At 37.2% G+C, this 17,439-nt stretch overlaps 2 protein-coding genes across 2 annotated transcripts in view; one reads left to right on the top strand and one right to left on the bottom strand.

The window, feature by feature from the left end:
• The window catches only part of TDRD9 (tudor domain containing 9), a 96,588-nt gene that overhangs the window by 4,959 nt on the left and 74,190 nt on the right, over window positions 1-17,439 (top strand). Inside the window, exons 3-4 of the mRNA XM_034061302.1 lie at window positions 1,785-1,934; window positions 11,561-12,599. Coding sequence (XP_033917193.1) covers window positions 12,457-12,599 — 143 coding nt within the window. The 5' untranslated portion in view covers window positions 1,785-1,934; window positions 11,561-12,456. The remainder of the gene's footprint in view (window positions 1-1,784; window positions 1,935-11,560; window positions 12,600-17,439) is intronic.
• ATP5MJ (ATP synthase membrane subunit j) lies at window positions 8,128-11,784 on the bottom strand. Its single transcript, XM_005149583.3, has 4 exons — window positions 11,630-11,784; window positions 10,613-10,736; window positions 9,180-9,200; window positions 8,128-8,328 (listed from the first exon to the last, which is right to left on the bottom strand). The coding sequence occupies exons 1-4, from the start codon at window positions 11,630-11,632 to the stop codon at window positions 8,303-8,305; spliced, it is 174 nt and encodes a 57-aa protein (XP_005149640.1). The 5' UTR covers window positions 11,633-11,784; the 3' UTR covers window positions 8,128-8,302.

Here is a 17,439-nt window from a genome sequence, read left to right as displayed (position 1 = left end):
GGCATACTGAAATGACTAGATGATGGGTTATTAGTTGAAACATATGTGAGGAGATTGAGTAACAAGTCAATCCTTCACTGTTTACTAATTTTTTACAGGCCACTTCATTTTGGATGTACCACTTGACTAAAGTTTGAGGGGAAAAATGATGGGTCATATTTAAGATTGAGTCCAGAGATTTGTTACTATAAAATTGTTCTCAGGTATCTCAGACATTATTCAGTGAGTCAAGTACTCAAGTATTTTTAACAGCTTCTGTCTGAACTGATTTCAGTTATTTCCTCTCAGCTAAAGGTTAGTTTTTACCCCATACTGCAAAAATGGTAGGCAACTAATCTTCAGCTTTTCTGTAATCATCACTTCCTTGTTAAAAACGAGCAACTACTTTACTTACTATAATTGAGAACAGTCTGTTTTCTGATGTTTACTGCTGGATCAGATGCAGATTTGTATTATTTCCATATCCAAACCCAGTAATTCCTAATTGGAAATGTGTATCTTCTTCTAAAATATGTCTTTTTCTTGGTTAGCTTACTTGAGGTAAGTAGATCTAATAGGAAAAAAACATGTAGAAGATATAATGTAATGGAGCTTATGCTTCCTGCTGTAGTAGCTGGCAATGGGTGAACTCAAAGGATTGCAGCTTGGAAGGGGAGATTAGGCAAATCCTCTGCTCGATTCTGAAACCTGGGATATACTGAAGAACGTTTTTCAGCAATTACTGAGAAAAGGTGATGTGCAAAGGAGGCTTGGAGGAAAAACGTGTCTTCATGGGAAGAATACTCATATATAGTAGGAGAAAGAAATTATAAACCAAATGTGTTTTTTTCCTTAAAAATCTGTTTATACTTACTATTTAAACTGTGCTATTAGGGCTACAATCCTGGAAATAACATTATTTACCTTGTTTTGTGTGTGTATTATAGAATCAGAATGATAGAATGGTTTGGGTTGGAAGGGACCTCAGAAATAGATCATCTAGTTCCAACCACCCTGCCATGGGCAGGGATACCTTCCACTAGACTAGATTGCTGTATTTATCTGTACTCATCAGATTTTAGAGATCAGAATACACAAGCTAAGTTTCCTCAAAAATTACAATAAGAGTACTGAATGTGTGTGAATACATCATTACAGTTGTGAAACAGAAAATGGTTATGATTTATGACATGCCTCTATGGAAAATATTTCTGTGCTATACATATATATCTCACATATATATTAAAAAAAAACTTTAACACCTTAAGTGATCACTTTTGGGGCTTTCCAGTTACGAAAAATTGATAGAGCATAGCTGGCTTCTATACAGATGTATACCATTTATTATGAATAGGGGTGTTCCTGTCACAGACACCTGTTTTAATCATGCATTTTTATATAGGAGCAGCTGCAGATAACCTGAATAGCAGATGTAATCCAAGACATTTAAAATTATGGGGGTTTTGTGCCTTACTGATGCTTAAGGTTCATCCTTTCTAAATGTATAAATATTCCTTTTCCAGGTAAAGTAATGATGGTTAGTCCTGAGAACAGTAATGAGACAAAGTGATTTTGCCTCTTAAATGCCTTAGTTTGTAATCATACAGAAACATATTTCTGAATGTTATTTTTACTGTTGTGATCCTATGACAAGGTTTACTGCAATTCTCAGCTGCATAAACAAAAGAATGTAATAGTAAGATGCAAGATTAATTGTATAAGGCATTTACGGAACCCTACTGAAAATTATTCCATAAAAAGCTCTAGAAAGTGACAGTAAAAAAGTATCACTGGTATGTGCTTAGAATATTTCAGGTTGATTTATTCAAAGAAGATACCGTAATATGCAGCTGAGGCTCGGAAAATATGAAAGACTGGAAAGGAGTGTGTTCATCATGGAGGAGTACACACAATAATAGCCTACTTGCGTGGGGATGATTCTACGCTCCTTAAAGGTTTGTCTATTGCTTATGTATCAAATTCAAAACTGGTATTTCTATTCTATAAATGCACAAGCTACAGCATAAGGTAAAGTAACTTACATCTTTTCTCTTTTTCTTCCACTTGCTCCATTTTCTTTTCCTTGCTTTCTGTTTCTGTCCTAGACAGGCCTGAGTACACATTTAATTTAGTAGCCTGAATTTAAAGAGGTGTGCTGCTTAGCATTAATAAGAATACATAATTTGAAAGCAAAGTAAAAACATTTTTGGCAGGATTCCTTTCCTAGTTGCATTACTCCAAAAGAATTAACTAAATCAAAGTATGCTGGAAAGTATTTATGTCTCGGTGTTTACTGAAACAAGAGTCAGAGCCTTTGTTAAAACTGGTATGACTCCCAATTCCTATCTTACAGGAATAAATACATCATTTAATTTTTCCTAATTAAAGTGTTTTGATGTCCTAACTGAGACCAGAAGGATTTTCTTCTCAAGCTGTATGTGGTATGATATGTCCAATATAACATAGGCAGTACAAGGAAAGAACTGTAATGTTAGATTTAAGAGAATTTAAACAAGGCTATTTTTCTGCACAGATATACCTGAAACATAAAGAACAGTGTTGCAAAAAAGTATAGCTTGAGACTGATACATATGTATCCTCAAATAATGAAGTTAATTAAAAAAATGGAAGTGCTTTTGAGTAGACCCCCACCCAAAAAGGGCATCCTCTGGATTCCTGGTTCTGTATCAAATGCCTGTTCACATCCTAATCCATTTTAATAATCCCTCCTTTTACCTCCTGTAATACTCTGGTTGTATTCAATTTAACTGTTGCCATTTTGCTTGTTTATATAGCATTCCATATGAAATAGCTCACAACAGTTTCTATTTCATACCTAAAGAATTCCCCCTTAATTGCAGGAATTCTTAGTATTATCAAAAGCATGCTAAACACAACAGGTTAAAACAAGAAATGAAGACTACAACTGATACTGCAGGAAAAATTTGTGTAGGCAGTAGTCATCACAGATGGGATTCATTCAGTATACTGCTGTTAGTTCTACCACCCACATAATCTCTATTATCATTTCCTAGCAAACACACTTCATTAGCTCTGAAGAAATCTCACTTGTCTGTTCCAGCAGTTACCTGAAGTTATTGTGGTGATATAAAATAGTTAAAGGCCATGTCAATTAAAAAGTTACTTCAGGATTTTTGAAGGTCATAATAATTAAAAGTGTACTTTCATTTGATGACAGCCAATAATTTGAAGAACCACCACCAAATTTATCCTTTACTACTAAAAGCACTTTTCCTGCGAGCAAGCACTGAACATTAAGATATTGTGGTGGTACAACCATTCTCTCTGTTCCCTACTTGTGTGTTCGTTTGTCCCAATTAACTGATACTATAAACTTGAGAAAGCCATGTGCTGTCACAGAGGAAGCAACCAAGGTTCTGCCTTTTTGCTGAAGCACAGGCTGACATTCCTGATTTGTATACAGGGTGGAGTTCAGCAGTCTTTTATTCCTCTGAGTGTTGACAGTGATGACAGTACTTTGATCATGTGTGCAGCTGGGTATGAGGAGGAAACTTCCATTAAATAATTGTAAGGGGCAGAATGACTTAGGAAAGCTGCATGAGTGAATGGGAAGCCGGAAATTCTGATTCTACTGCCCCTTTTCTGACAAAAAAAAAAAAGCTGCTGTGCTGCGATGCAAGTTATAAAGATGCTTTCTCTGTAAAGGGGATCAAGAGATGGATCCAAATTAACAGTAAGAAACACACAAAAAACCAACCCCCAAACAAATGCTGAATGCTTGTTATTTTAGAGGGGAAGATACAAAATTATGAAAAATTGTCTGATTAAATTCACAAATAGTTGTATCAGCACAACTATGAGGAGCAAGGCTTTGTGGTATAAGGGTGGAAACTTCACAAGCTGCTGCTGTAGCTGCTAGAGTACTCATGCACCACAACCAAAGACATCATAGTACCCTTAGCAGAATTTAATTAAAACTTCCAAATAATCCATTCTTGTGGTGGTCAGTTCATTTTCAGTTAGGGAAGAGTAATTGTTCCCAAGTAGTTTGCCTGCAGCAGTGGAGTAGAGTACAGGAATTTCTTGTTTACGAGTTCTTCATAAATTGCAAACTCAAGAGTCACATGACTTTATATTCTTAAAGTTAAGAGAATATTAACTGCTGAATGTCAGTTGCTAAAGGTTATGGAATTATAGTACAAAGAGTCTGCTGTTCAAGCACTGTCTTGTCACTTCTTCTTCCTCCATTTACCAAATTGTTAACTAACAATTCTCAGGGAATTCCTCAGGGAATCTCGGTCTTACTATTCTTTCCTTCCTAGTAGTTTTACAGATTTCTGTGAATGAAACAATAGAGATTTCAAGTGTTGATTTCCTCAGTTAGTTTCATTTCAGCCATCTGGCAGTGATGTCACATATAATCACCTGTGTCTAACAAGCACCTGATAGTTTTCCTTCCTTGGGGACTAAAGTACAATACACATACAAGCTATGTATCAGGCTGTATTTGTACTACAAACAGTGGTTTGCTATCATGATTCAGATAAATAGGAGACTAGTTCAGCTGATTTAGATCATTTCCTGCAACTTAACTCATCCTGCCAGTTAGCATGAATACACATTTGGGTTTTTTTCCAAGTTAGCCATTAAAGAGATTGAGTAGGCTGGGTCCTGTGACTCATGTTTCCTTGGCTCTGTTTTGCTACTTCCCTAGAGCATTCCATAATACTTTATTAGCATGCAGGGGATACTCTGAAATTCCCAAATGTAGGACAACACTTGAAAATGTTCTAAAAATCTCAGTGCTCCACAGTCTGAAATCATAGAATCATAGAATAGTTAGGGTTGGAAAGGACCTTAAGATCATCTGGTTCCAAACCCCCTGCCATGGGCAAGGACACCTCACACTAAACCATATCACCCAAGGCTCTGTCCAACCTGCCCTTGAACACTGCCAGGGATGGAGCATTCACAACCTCCCTGGGTAAGAGACAGCATGGAAAGGCAAGTACAGAAGTACTTATGCTGTAAAAAGACTACATGCATTAGCATTGTCATTACTAATACAGCTCCCTACTGCCAAGCTTTCATATTCTGTACTGATTAAAAAAAATAAAAACCAACCAACAAAAAAAAAGCAGTACCACAGCAAAACTTGCTCCAGGTGGTGCTCTAGTAATTGAGTAAGGCTTTTCAAGCACTATAGGAGTTTGTTGTTCCACTAACATTGTGAAGGTAGTAAACAGTCAGGTTTCTGTCACTGCTGATGCCTTATCACAGGCAACAAAAGAAAAATGGAGTTGCTGAACTATTTTACTACACAAAGTTTAAACATAATCCTGTTTTAGAAATGTCAGCAATATAAAGAGGCAGCAGCTAAATGGAAACAACATGATCCACCAATGAGCAGTAAGCATTTCCCCCACCAGTGTTTAACTATGAATCATGATGAATATTACCTCCATGGATTAAAGTGCTGATCTTAGTTATTTGCATAGAAAATGGGTTTTGTTCAGGAGCTGAAGCTTGTCTAGATAACACACTCACCTGGAACAAGAAAACCTTTTTACATTAGCTTTAGAAATCACCTTAGCTGAATTAGAAAAAAAAGGCACATAAGAGCATTTACTTCAAGGGTACTCCTTTACAATGCTTCTCTACCTATGGCTACACCCCAGATCCTAGTGCTGCAAAGAAAACTGGTTACTCCTTTTACACAACACTATAAAGTAAAAAATGGCAGTTATGATACCTTAGCTAACTTTCTTCTGTTGTCTTTTATAGTATATAGTATGCTTCAGCAAAGAGGAGCAGGAAGTATATAAATAGTACTACAGCTCTTAACACATCATCTTTGTGTTAATTTCTGCTTTTGAGGCAAGGCAGTGAAAGTTAATTTCCTCCTTCTGTACCCTACTCAAGTGAAAACAACAAACAAAGAAAGAAAGAAACAAGAAAACTATTTAAATAGAAGCACTAAATTTACTTCCCGTATTTGTATGTTAATAATCACAAACAGGAAGGAACATTCAGCAACCTTCACTGAAATTTCTGACCTAGATGCACTAGTGGAAGAACAACCAGTTGCAGGTAGCATTGAAATAATGCAAATAATGTAAAATTTGCAGTTTTCATAATTCTGACATTGCTGCCCATATGTACTTTGTTTCCCCACTAGAAAATCAAGCATGTCAAATACCAAGAAGCGTTAAAAGTTGAAACAGCTTAAGTTTACCTAAAAGTGCAGTTAACTGTGCTCCGAGGGCAGGTTAGCAGAAGCTCCATTTGCTTTTCAATTAACTTTTAGGAGATGAGACAGAATGTTCATATAGTTCAGTCCCAGTGTGATAGGTTCTACCTAAGTTGAAACAAATCCTGCAGTGATTAATGTTTTTTCCCTAGCTTGTTTTCCCTCAGCTCTGTAATTGTAAATTGCTAAAGCAGATCATTTGAAGTATGTGTAGTATCTTAGGAACCATAACTTAGTGATCATAAATTTGCATTATAAATGCAGGTATAGCTCCTTACCTGGCATAAATTTTCAATCTTAACTGCTTATTAACGTCACCACTACTCTGATCCACCCTGTAATCACCACTGGCCTAGCATCTGTTCATTTGAAGCTCCATTTTATTTTAGTTTTTGTTCTCTGTTCCCTTCTTCCTAATGGTTTTAGTTATATGTAAAAAAAAAAACAAAAAAAAAAAACAAAAAACCTTTCTGTTTCTCATTCATTCTTCTTTGGTGAAGACACACTGAAAAACCAATATAGAAATTATGAAAGTGATGAACCAGCTAACATGTATCAAGGGAAGATGCAACTACAAGGAAAACTGTGGAAGGTGGAAGAAATGCCAAGAATGCATGAAAGATCAATGTTGCCTATTCTTTTCAGATTGAGTAATGCTATACCCACCTTTTTTAAAAAAGCTTTCAGATAAATGACTGGCAATTTTACTCCTAGTAGGTATAGCTATTAAGCAGAGGTATAAATTTTGAAGAAATTACATGCTATACAGCATTTGGAATGTTTACCATCAGCTGGTAAGGATATCAAGCTCCTAAGTATTCAAGTACCAAATATTTAAGTTGCTTCCAGATACTGCAGTCAGGGAGATTGAAAGGCAAAACTTTAATCAAGCTGAAAGATTTAAGATGTTTCAGTGAAGTAGTTAAAAAGATGTACATAAGCATTAAGTCATTAAAATGACTTAAACTTCTTAATCTTCTCAAAAGCAGATTAGTCTAAATTTAAACAAAACATGACATGAAGTCCATTTTTGATTTTATACCCTGTGTGTCCTTGGTACAGAATTCAGTATGTGCCATTTTGAAAACTGATTTTTGTAGGATAGTGTAAGTTTGTAGAGTCTCCAAAATAGGATACTAGCTACAGAGTTACTTTAACAACTGTCTGTAAAATGCACTAATGACCCATCCTATTAATACATATGTTACTTCTGATTTTTCAGGAAAAAAGAAAACTTTTTCCAGTCAGTTAAAGTTTATGCTCATGTTAACTGCTGCCACACTGCATGATTTCACCACTCCTTTTTAATTCTGATCATTTCATAAGCTCAAATGGCAGATGAGGGCCCATGTAACATTAATTTTCTCATACCATACGGGCACATTATTACTTACTCCATTGCAAAATTTGTGACTAATGGAAGGGCCTTTCAGAGTAATTCCTTACCTCTAACTGAATATCAAAGACAAAAAACGATAGCTGCCAATAATGTACTTTTTAAAACCTCCATAAACATTTTGCATTGTGTTTTAGTAACAATACAGTTTTTGCTTTTAAACCTTGTAGAACCAAGAACTCCTAGAAAAATATGAGGTTTTAAAAAAGAACTTTTTTTTTCACCCTTGATTATTGCACCACAAGTTGACAAAAAGCTGAGAATTAAGTCCTCACACTTGGCATGCCATTTACATTTTAAAATGGAGTAAGTAAATTTCAGAAGTCTTAGCCAAAAAAAAAGATATCATTACAAAAAACAAAAAATGCTTCAAATGTCATCTAATTCTATCAAGAAGTTCAGTGATATAAATTTGGTCTTTTTCAAAGTACTACTGAAAAAGTTTAACATGGAACTTGGAAGAACTGTAGAAAACAATAAATGCTTACTCTAAAAATGAGGTTAACAATACACTCCAAGATACTTTGTCCAACATGTTTAATTCCTTGTTGCTCAATGGATTTTCTTCTGTCTCTAATTACAGCAGATGGGTCAGGGACAGTTTTAGAATTAACTTCCCTATGCTTGTAACTCGCTTCATTTACAGTAAAGATGACGAACCAACAAATCCATACTCGCAAGAAGAGAAGAGGTCTTTAATGATGGCCAGCACCAGAGGATTCTGAAACAAAGACACGATTTAGACTGTTCCAACAGTAGAGCAAATCAACTCAGGAATATATTTCAGAACACAGAAAACTAACATCTGAGCATAAGAACTGGCAGATTCTTGTCAAATTGAGAGATTCTGTATCAACTAAAACTCTCAAACTACATATATAAACTTGGCCAATACAAAAAATCCTCCTTTGCAAGTTTTAAAGCACTATTATAAGCAGTAAGGGGTTCCTTCTAAACTGAGGTTTATTCATGCTATTATCCTTAACTCGACTGGGCAGTATTTTCACTAATTGTGCATTTAAAAACGTAAATATTTGCATATACAAATTCAACTGGAAGCAAATGGGCTATCTGTCATGGCTCAGAATGTTAACTGAGATACAGCAGCTCGTGGAAAACTGAATTCCAGTGTGATGTCAGAAGAAACTGTCCATAAATATCTAGTACTGCATTACAGAAAATATAAAAATACACACTCAAAATACAAGTTTAACCTTCTTAGTTTCTCGACAGCTAAAGCAGCAGTTACTCTTGAGATCATGCTGATTTAAGCCATTCCACTAAATGTTTTTTACTATTATTTTAAATTATTCCTTCCTCCCCCCCCCCAGTCATTCTAGTCATTCTACCCCTAAAACCTATGCAAAGGACAGTTTAAGACACAGCATCTGTGCAAGCTCAAAGATGTTTCTAGGTTACAAAACCACCAATACAATTAAAGCTATGTATTTTGAAGTAATCTTTAAACATGTTCTAAATCCATAAGTTAAACAACAAACAAAATATGCTAAGTTAATTCTTACTGCACTCATTTAAAATAATAGAGGAGAGTATTAGATATTTAATACTCACTATCTGCCACTGCTTTTTTTCCTGGAAAAAAAAAAGAAAAAAAAAAAGCTAAACAATGACAGTTTAAAAAAGTTGTTTTATTCAGATAAATTTCATTATATCACTTATGATTTGCTGATTTAGCTTGAACAAGCTCTAACAAGTGTACAGCATGTACTTTCCACAATACATTTCACTTCAAAAGAAACTAAACTTCATATTGATTTTTTAAAAGTTGTTTGGTTTTAATTAACGTAGGCTCCATGCATTTCGAAATTGCAGCCATCAAGATCTTACTTCCTACTTTAATTCCAAAGACACATATACATAATGGTACTCTTTACATAATATATGGATATACACAGACATAACATACGGATATAAACTGAAGTGGTAAGAATACAGTTTGCTTTACAATCTTCCTATATGAGTAAAATACTTTATTTTACATTGCCATTGTAATTGTTCTCCTAAACTATTGACTCACAGCAATCAGACAAAAATAAATACAAATTCCTCATGAGGAAGACTGTCATAAGAGGTTGTGCAATCTCCACCCTTGGATACATTAATTTGAAATTCAAATTAATGGCCATGAACAACCTCATCTACCTTTGATTTAACTACTTTAAGCAGTGGTTTGGAGCAGGTGAGCTCAAAAGATGCTGACCAATCTAAGTTATTCTACTACATAATCTTCTATAAATATACATATTATTTGCAGAACTGTTCTCCAAACTGCATAAAAGGCTACAGCTATTTTCACTTTAAAATAATACTTAGCATACAGTTGCACCATATCAAGGTTTTGGCCCTTAAAACCCTACACCATCACATCTATTATCTAAATCATAAATAAAAGTAGCATGACATGAACATAAACTTGAAAAGTCTGTCAATTTTGAATTCTCTTTCAAATTAAGTAAGTTAAAGCAAAATTTAAGTTTTTTTGTTTGTTTTTTTCCTCTCTGGCTATTCAACTACTTTTATTTACTTAAACTTGTAAATGTAGTGAACAGCTTTGGACATGCTACAAATTATTTGGACAAAGCTAGAGAAATGTTGAAGTAACATCACTCACCTGCTCCCACAGCAAGGGGTTCCTTTCCCTGTCAAGTCTGTCTACAGTCTATATCATTTCATTGTTAGTTACAGCTAGTAAAGGGTTTGACTTAGAATTTTTTCAACATAGCCTAAATTGAACAACAGGACCTTCAAGACACTGTGAGCTGTTGTACCCTTTTGCTCTGAGGAACTGATGCTAATTCATAATTCAAATCTGGACATCATTCTAAACTAACTGAATTTTTATGGCAAAGATGTGGACTTAAGTAAGAGTGTTATTCTGTTTGCTAAGTATTTTCAATAAGTGATTTCTAATTGTTAAGAATATTCTCATTTACAAACCTTATATATAAAGTAACAGCTAATGAAAACTATAATGTGTAACTTACCACCATATGAAATTTTGTAATAGGCATAAGCTGTTAATGCTACACCAACCCATATTTCTTGATACACCGTAGTAAAGTAGAATTTCATGCCTTTCAGTGACTTTGGAATCATGTTCTGCATCATCTGAAAATTGTAAGAGTTTTGCCACGGTGAGTTTTGCAAGTGTCCTCTTACCTGCTGTACTTCTAATGTACATACACACTCCTGATATATATCAGCAGCAGTTTACATGTTAAAAAATAAAAAATCTCCAAACATGCAGAAGTACTTACTCCAAAGCACAGCAGTAAAAATTCAGAGTTGAGGTCACAATTTATGAGCTAAGACAATAAAAAATATTAAACTACAGCTGATAAAAGGAGACAAAGGTAGCCAGTGTCAACACAACTGGGAAATACAGGTGCTTATTAAAACACCTTCAGGGTAATTAATGCATAATTATAGAAAACCCCACATTTATCGTAATTGTTTGGATTTAAATTCAATCAAATTTATTATTGTGGACAGATTTCCTGAAACAGTATTGTGCTTTCACCAATACTATAAAGAACACTGCACCTCCACAGAGCTTCCAATATTTGTAGTTTCAGATGACCAAGGCCAAAGTAGCAGTCATTTTGCTAAAAACAAGGAGACTGAATAAAAAGGATTTTCCTACCACTACAAAACACCAAGTAAGTGCTATTTCCCATTAACACCCTGCTAAAGCCTGGCAGAAACCTCTCCCCAAGACATGGATGGGCGCAATGCCGTCCAGGACTATTTTCAAATCTAACCGGAACAACGCTGAATTTGCTTTCTCACTGACCTACCACCATAACCCCAGCGCAGTCCAGGGGACTCGCTGCCCGCCCGTGGCCTGACCCCCAGGCGCATGGAGGGGGGAAGGAGTAACGGCAGGGCTCGAGCTCCGCTGATCACTCCTCCCCCCATATCTCCTTTTCCAGGCTGACCCACAACTGCCTCCCCGAGACAACCGCCGCGATACCCGCCACAGAGGACCAGAGGAGACGCACCATTACAGCGGAAAGCGAGCCGACTGCCAGCGAAGGTCACCGATCACACACTACCTCCGCTACCGCCGCGGGGGATCCTGGGAAAGGACGCAGCACCCAGCAAAGGCGTTGGATCGCGACAGACGCCGCTGCCGCGCAGCGCCCCCTACCGCTGCGGAGGACGAGAGCGCCCTCGATATCCCGGCTTCGACCTGCAGCCGCCCGCACCTCATGCTCACTAACACCCAAGTCCTGCCATGTCCCCATACCCTCAACCGCTCCAGGTCCTTGCCCAGCCCTCACAGAGTTCATATCGCTGTACAGACCCGTGCGCACTCTCATATTCCCTCCTTACTCCCGCTCCCCGCGAAGGGAATGCACTAGGAGCCCCGTGCAAGGACAATGCTGGGACGGGCTCGAAGCGAGTCTTCGTGTAGCGTGTCGTTTAAAGAATGCTTGTCCTGGAGGACCGGGAAGCACTCGCCGGGTCAGGTTTAGAATGGTTGAGACATCTACGTGCCTGGAACCACTTCCTCCAGGGGACGAAAAGTACAGAGTGACTGGGGTTCCAGAGCACCTCACGTCCCCTGTTCCGTGGGTGTGAGCGGGGCACTGACCACCCACCGACTCACATGGCTGAAAAAGGCGAGAGCCCCTTACCAGCGCAAGAGTGAACCTGTAAATATGCTGCACCCTTCCCTCTCTTCTCTCTCTCTTCCCCGCTCTTTCCCCCTCTTCAGCCTTCCTGCAGCACCGGAACCGGCCCTTTCAGTCGCGGGGCGGGGCTTGGCTGAGGGCGGGAAAGAGGGTCGGCGTGAGGTGTGGAAGAGTGGTGGAGCGCTGTCGCCATGTTGCGTGAACTCACCGAGGAGCAGATTAGGGACTGGTTCACCATAGGCAAAACTGTGACTGGCGTCGAGTTTTTGGGCGGCACGCAGCCCAGTCGCTTGAATGCCCCTCTTGCTATGCAGGAGCCATTAGCAGCTGTAGGGTAAGTGTGGGGTGGGCTACTGATTTTAGCAGCCAGGAGATGCTCCTTATGCCTGTAATGAAGGGCTGTCTGTGGAGGCATCTGTGGCCTCCCTTCCCTGGAGAGTGTGTTTGTGGGCCCGGGTGTGCAGGGTGTTTTTGCATGGCCTGGATTGGCGCCTGTGCCTCACCCACTCCATGTGGGACTGGATGGTGGGTTGTCATATTCCAGCTTAACACCCTCAGTAATGTTTGTGGCTGTTAAATAAAGCTAATAGCACTTCTGTAATACTTAGGGTTTGACAAGAGGTTCTTGAAGCCAACTGAACTCTAAGCAATTGAAATTACTGAGTAACATAGGAGAAATTAGCATGATTGATCAAGCCTTGTGTGTCTAGGCAGAGGCAAATCTTTTGTCTTTGATTAGGCAGATAGCTTTTTCCATTCAAAAGCCTGAGCAGATAACATGTCTGTGGGGCCTGGCAGTTGTGTTAACAGAATTTACTTTTCACAGCTTGCTTGTTTTTCTGTTTTTCTTTCCCATCTATAGAAGAGAGAGAGGGGTTATACACCCTGAATAGTCATTTCTGTATATGTGGACAGAATTTCTCATCATTAGACACGTATAAAATCTTAGAGCATAGATGATAGGAGCATGTGTGTTCTGCTGCATAATGAAAAAATTGTGTTTGTATAGCTGTGTTTTATTTCACAGTTCTGGCAATGTGCTTACATTTAGGGAGGTTTTGTGAAACTTCTATTTTGGAAAGGTTTAGGTTCCATCAGAAGATATTTCCATTTTATTCACTGGTTTCTTAAGGAAGAGTTTAAAGATTTAAAAACAAAGGAGTTTCTCCCTTCCTGAGGCTGTTTGTAGCTGTTAAACACAGCCACACAGTCTCTCTCTCCCCCCACCCCACCCCCCGCCCCGCCTTTATTGAACGTTTTAGGGAAAGATAATAGATCTCAGAAATTGTGGTTGGAATTTTGATGCTTAAGTAGCTGGTTGATGAACTTTTTCATTTCTGTGAATATGTTTAACTGAATGGAAAGTAATTTAGACCCTTAAAACCTTCCTTGTTATCAAAACAATTGTGGCTCACATTAAAACCCTTAAAGGCTTAAGTGTAGAAAAAATAGTTACTCTTTCTTTGATTTCTTGCATTTCATAGGTGTAGCTTTCACGAAGTTAGCCCTTTTTTATAGCTACCTTATTTGGCTGAAAACATTGCATGATGTTTGTTTTGCCCTTTGATATCACTCACCTTTATGTAACCTGAGTAGTATGTGTTGGCTGCCTGCCCATTTCAGAAATACCAGCTGGGAGAGTTTAAGGAACAAAATAGTTTCAGATCAGCTCGTGTAGATCATGTAAGTCATAAATAAAAAGTGATTGAAGAAACAGTTGAGTTCTCAGACAGTTATCTTCAGGGAAATGATGTCTGACCTACAGCCATGTTACTGCTACCTAACCTATGGGTAAACTGAGTTCCAGAAAATAGCTCATCTTGGCTAGCAGACTGAGGTGCAGATTCACTTTGTAGCATTCTGAAGTAAACCTGGCAGATTTCTTTAAAATACATTTAACTTTATTTAGTTTATCTTTGTGCTCTTATACCTTTGCTTTTTCTATGCTTCTCTCCACTTTTTAACTAGAGAGCATACCTAATACTTCCATCAGATTAAAGTGTTCATATTCTGTGTAGTTACCTCTTATTTCTGTATTTGAAAAAGTGGACAAAGTGAAGTCTTAGTGGCTGGCATTTTCCCGTTCTCTGGATAAATTTATTAACTGTACCCTCTCCAGTTTCCAGTTTGGTTTCTCCTTTCCCCCCAAGTGTGGACACTAGAACTGGATGCAGTAGCCTAGTATCAGTTTCATTAATAGAACATGCATATGAAAGTAGGTAAGCAGTTTTGTGTGTTTCCATAGCATTTCATTGGGATTTAACACTAAATTGGGTCTGATGCCTAGATATATTTAATTATCTAGTGACTGCCTTTTAGCATATAGTGTAGTTGATGTTCCTTGTGGACTTAGGAGACTGCATTTGCTTATATTAAAGTTAAATTTATGAAGATTGAGTCAGCTGTATTTGGTTTTTGGTGGTTTCATTTTTGTTGTGGGTTTGGTTTTTTTTTTTTCCCCTACCTGTTTTTGATTATCATAAAGGTAAGTGGACTTTGCATCTTTAGTAGCCTACCATTTTCCTTAAAATAAAATTTGTAACTTAGATTGTTAGGGCTTTTTTCACCTATTTTCCATTAGAAAGCTGTGAGAGTACCATTTTAGGAAACAAATTTACATGAGTTGCCATTGCAGGAATCTTGCACCTTTGACCAAATAAAAATTATCTTCTGAAACCAGTGCTGCGATTACCTTCTTTACTATGGGAAATGTACTTAAGTTTAATTTTCTGGGGAATTTTATGACTAAGGAGAAACCTTTCTTTCAAACCATTCCTGCCCTCATGCAGGGATTCATGTCTGGATTGTTTAGAACTGCATGAGAAGAATCTGATGCCCTTTATTCTGCATCACAAGACATAGTAAGTTGAGATCAACACTTTTGCTGTTTATCAATAAACTGATCCCTGCACAAAAGGGGAGTGAAGAGTTTGTACCAATTCTGAGTGCAGATATAATGAGTGAAGCTTCGTGTGTTTAATTTATGGAAAGTTCAATACTTTCAGTATTGAGCTGCAATTTTTTATTATTCTAAATTTGTTGGAACTGGTTTTGTCTAGTTCTCTAGTGCTTTCTCCCTTAGGTGTATGCAGGAGTTGTGATTGTTTCACTTTCTCTGTGTATTATGTTCCTTTCTTACATATTAAATGTTCTCTAGATTCTAAGCTTTCCAAAGCTGTGGGTTGGTTTCTTTTAATATTTTTATTTCTTCTGAAAATATTCTGTCATTTGTTTCACCCAATTTATGTTGCTTTATTAGTAAATTCTCTCTTGGGTGGGGGTACAGCTATGCAGCACAAGGAAATATCTTCCAGTTGTGTTACCACCTTGGGAGAATCTGCATGTTTTCTTCAGTATGTTTGAATCAAATATCAGAGGAAGCAATTTTACTGCATGTTTGCAAAATAGTGCATTTTGTGAACTGGGCTGTATGAGTCTTGCCCATTCTTTATGGTGCTGCAGCCAGATTACAAGGAAATCTGGACATGAAGAGGTTACATAAGACAAGACTTTTTCTATACAGTGGTAGGAAATGTAGTAAACTGAGTTCTGGCATATATTTTCATTGATTTTCTGCTTCAGTTGTCTGCTGTGACCGTAACTGCAACATGTCAAATCAGTCTTACAAAACTTTATTATGAATCCACAATGATAGATGATGGCTACTGAAAACCATGAAATTTTGTTAAATTTAAAATGGTCATCTCTTGCCTTGGAATTGATCTGATTATTTTTCTGCTATTCTATAAAAGTACTGATTTGATGAAAACATTGAAATTTAATACAGACTCTTGAGTTTCCAGATAGCTTCCAATAAGTCAAATGTAGAACTTTCTGAAATTAAAAATTCATTAATTTCTGGAAGAACAGAGAGCTGGTTCTTGAATGCTGTTAAATGTTTGATGTTTTCATTTAGTTGTCTAACCTTACTGTACTTAAGCACATGTGGGATATAGTTCAGGTTAAAAAAATAGAAACACTACATGCAGCATGTTATAATTTCAGACATTGTTTTTATTTTAGAATAGTTCTTGACTTTGAGAAATAAGTGTTCAGCTCCAAAACGTATTTAACAGTTTATTTAGTATAACTGATACTATATTAAACCGTTTATTTTACACAGTATAAAGTTCCCATAAAGCCTAAAAGCTATATGACAAATACAGAGGTGTTTGCCTAAATCTTTGTGGATTGATGCTAATTCAGAATATGGAAAGCAGTCTTTTCTTGTTTTAATATGTCTAGTTCTGTATGGCTAATCTACATTTTTTGTTAAAAGGTGCTGCCAAACACAATATCTTTAAGGAACCATAAGGATAAAAGGACTTTTGTTTACTGCATACTAGCTCTAATCAAGGATTTTAATTTCTGAACTTGGAAAAAAAAGAGGTGCATGGCCCATTTCTTATTCCCATGTTTGTGGATGGTAGTCACAAGAAAGCAATGTTGAAGGCTATGTAGCTTTTTTGAAAGATATACAAACTAACTTAACCTGACGGGTAGTAATAGGGTAGATTCCAGATTCTGTCAGAGAAGGTGGGAAACATGCTTTGTGTATTTTTGTCGACATAACTTGAAACCGTGGGAATTTCATCTTTGTCCGATTTGTTAGAACTGCCTCCACGCAGGCTGAAATGGTCAGAGCAATTTGTATTCCATGCATTTACCAGTTGGTCTTGTTGATTTTCTCTCTCACTGGTGGCAAGAAAATCTTTCAAAACTTGCTTGAATATGTAGACTATTTCCCAGGGTAAAACATCATTTTCTGCCAAAACTTCACGAAATCTAGAAACAAAGAAAAAATTGAAATGTTATTATCAGTGCTGAAAACACTTCTGTTTCCTCCCTGCTCTTTGGGGGCTGGAGAAAGGAGGAGGAAGTGGCTGCATTCTGGTGTCATTTATTCCTTGCTGCCACATTTCCCCCACCCCCCAAAAGATTATAAGAGGAAGAGAGCTCTAACAATGTCCTGGATGTGGTCCAGCTGTTATGAGGATTGAAAGCTACTGTTATTGGACATGCTTTATTTTTCCCTTTAGCTCATCTGTGTAGCTTGATGTAAACTGACTTTGCCCTTAGGTATATTCTGAGCATTCAAAGGTACATAGCCTTGTTTGGTTGTTTCTGCATGTCCCTAAGAAAATGTTCTTAAAATACAGGCAGAGGTGAATTTT

Source organism: Melopsittacus undulatus, chromosome 4 (assembly GCF_012275295.1).
Source record: "Melopsittacus undulatus isolate bMelUnd1 chromosome 4, bMelUnd1.mat.Z, whole genome shotgun sequence".
NCBI lineage: Eukaryota > Metazoa > Chordata > Aves > Psittaciformes > Psittaculidae > Melopsittacus > Melopsittacus undulatus.
This window is presented reverse-complemented; position numbering and strand designations above follow the sequence as displayed.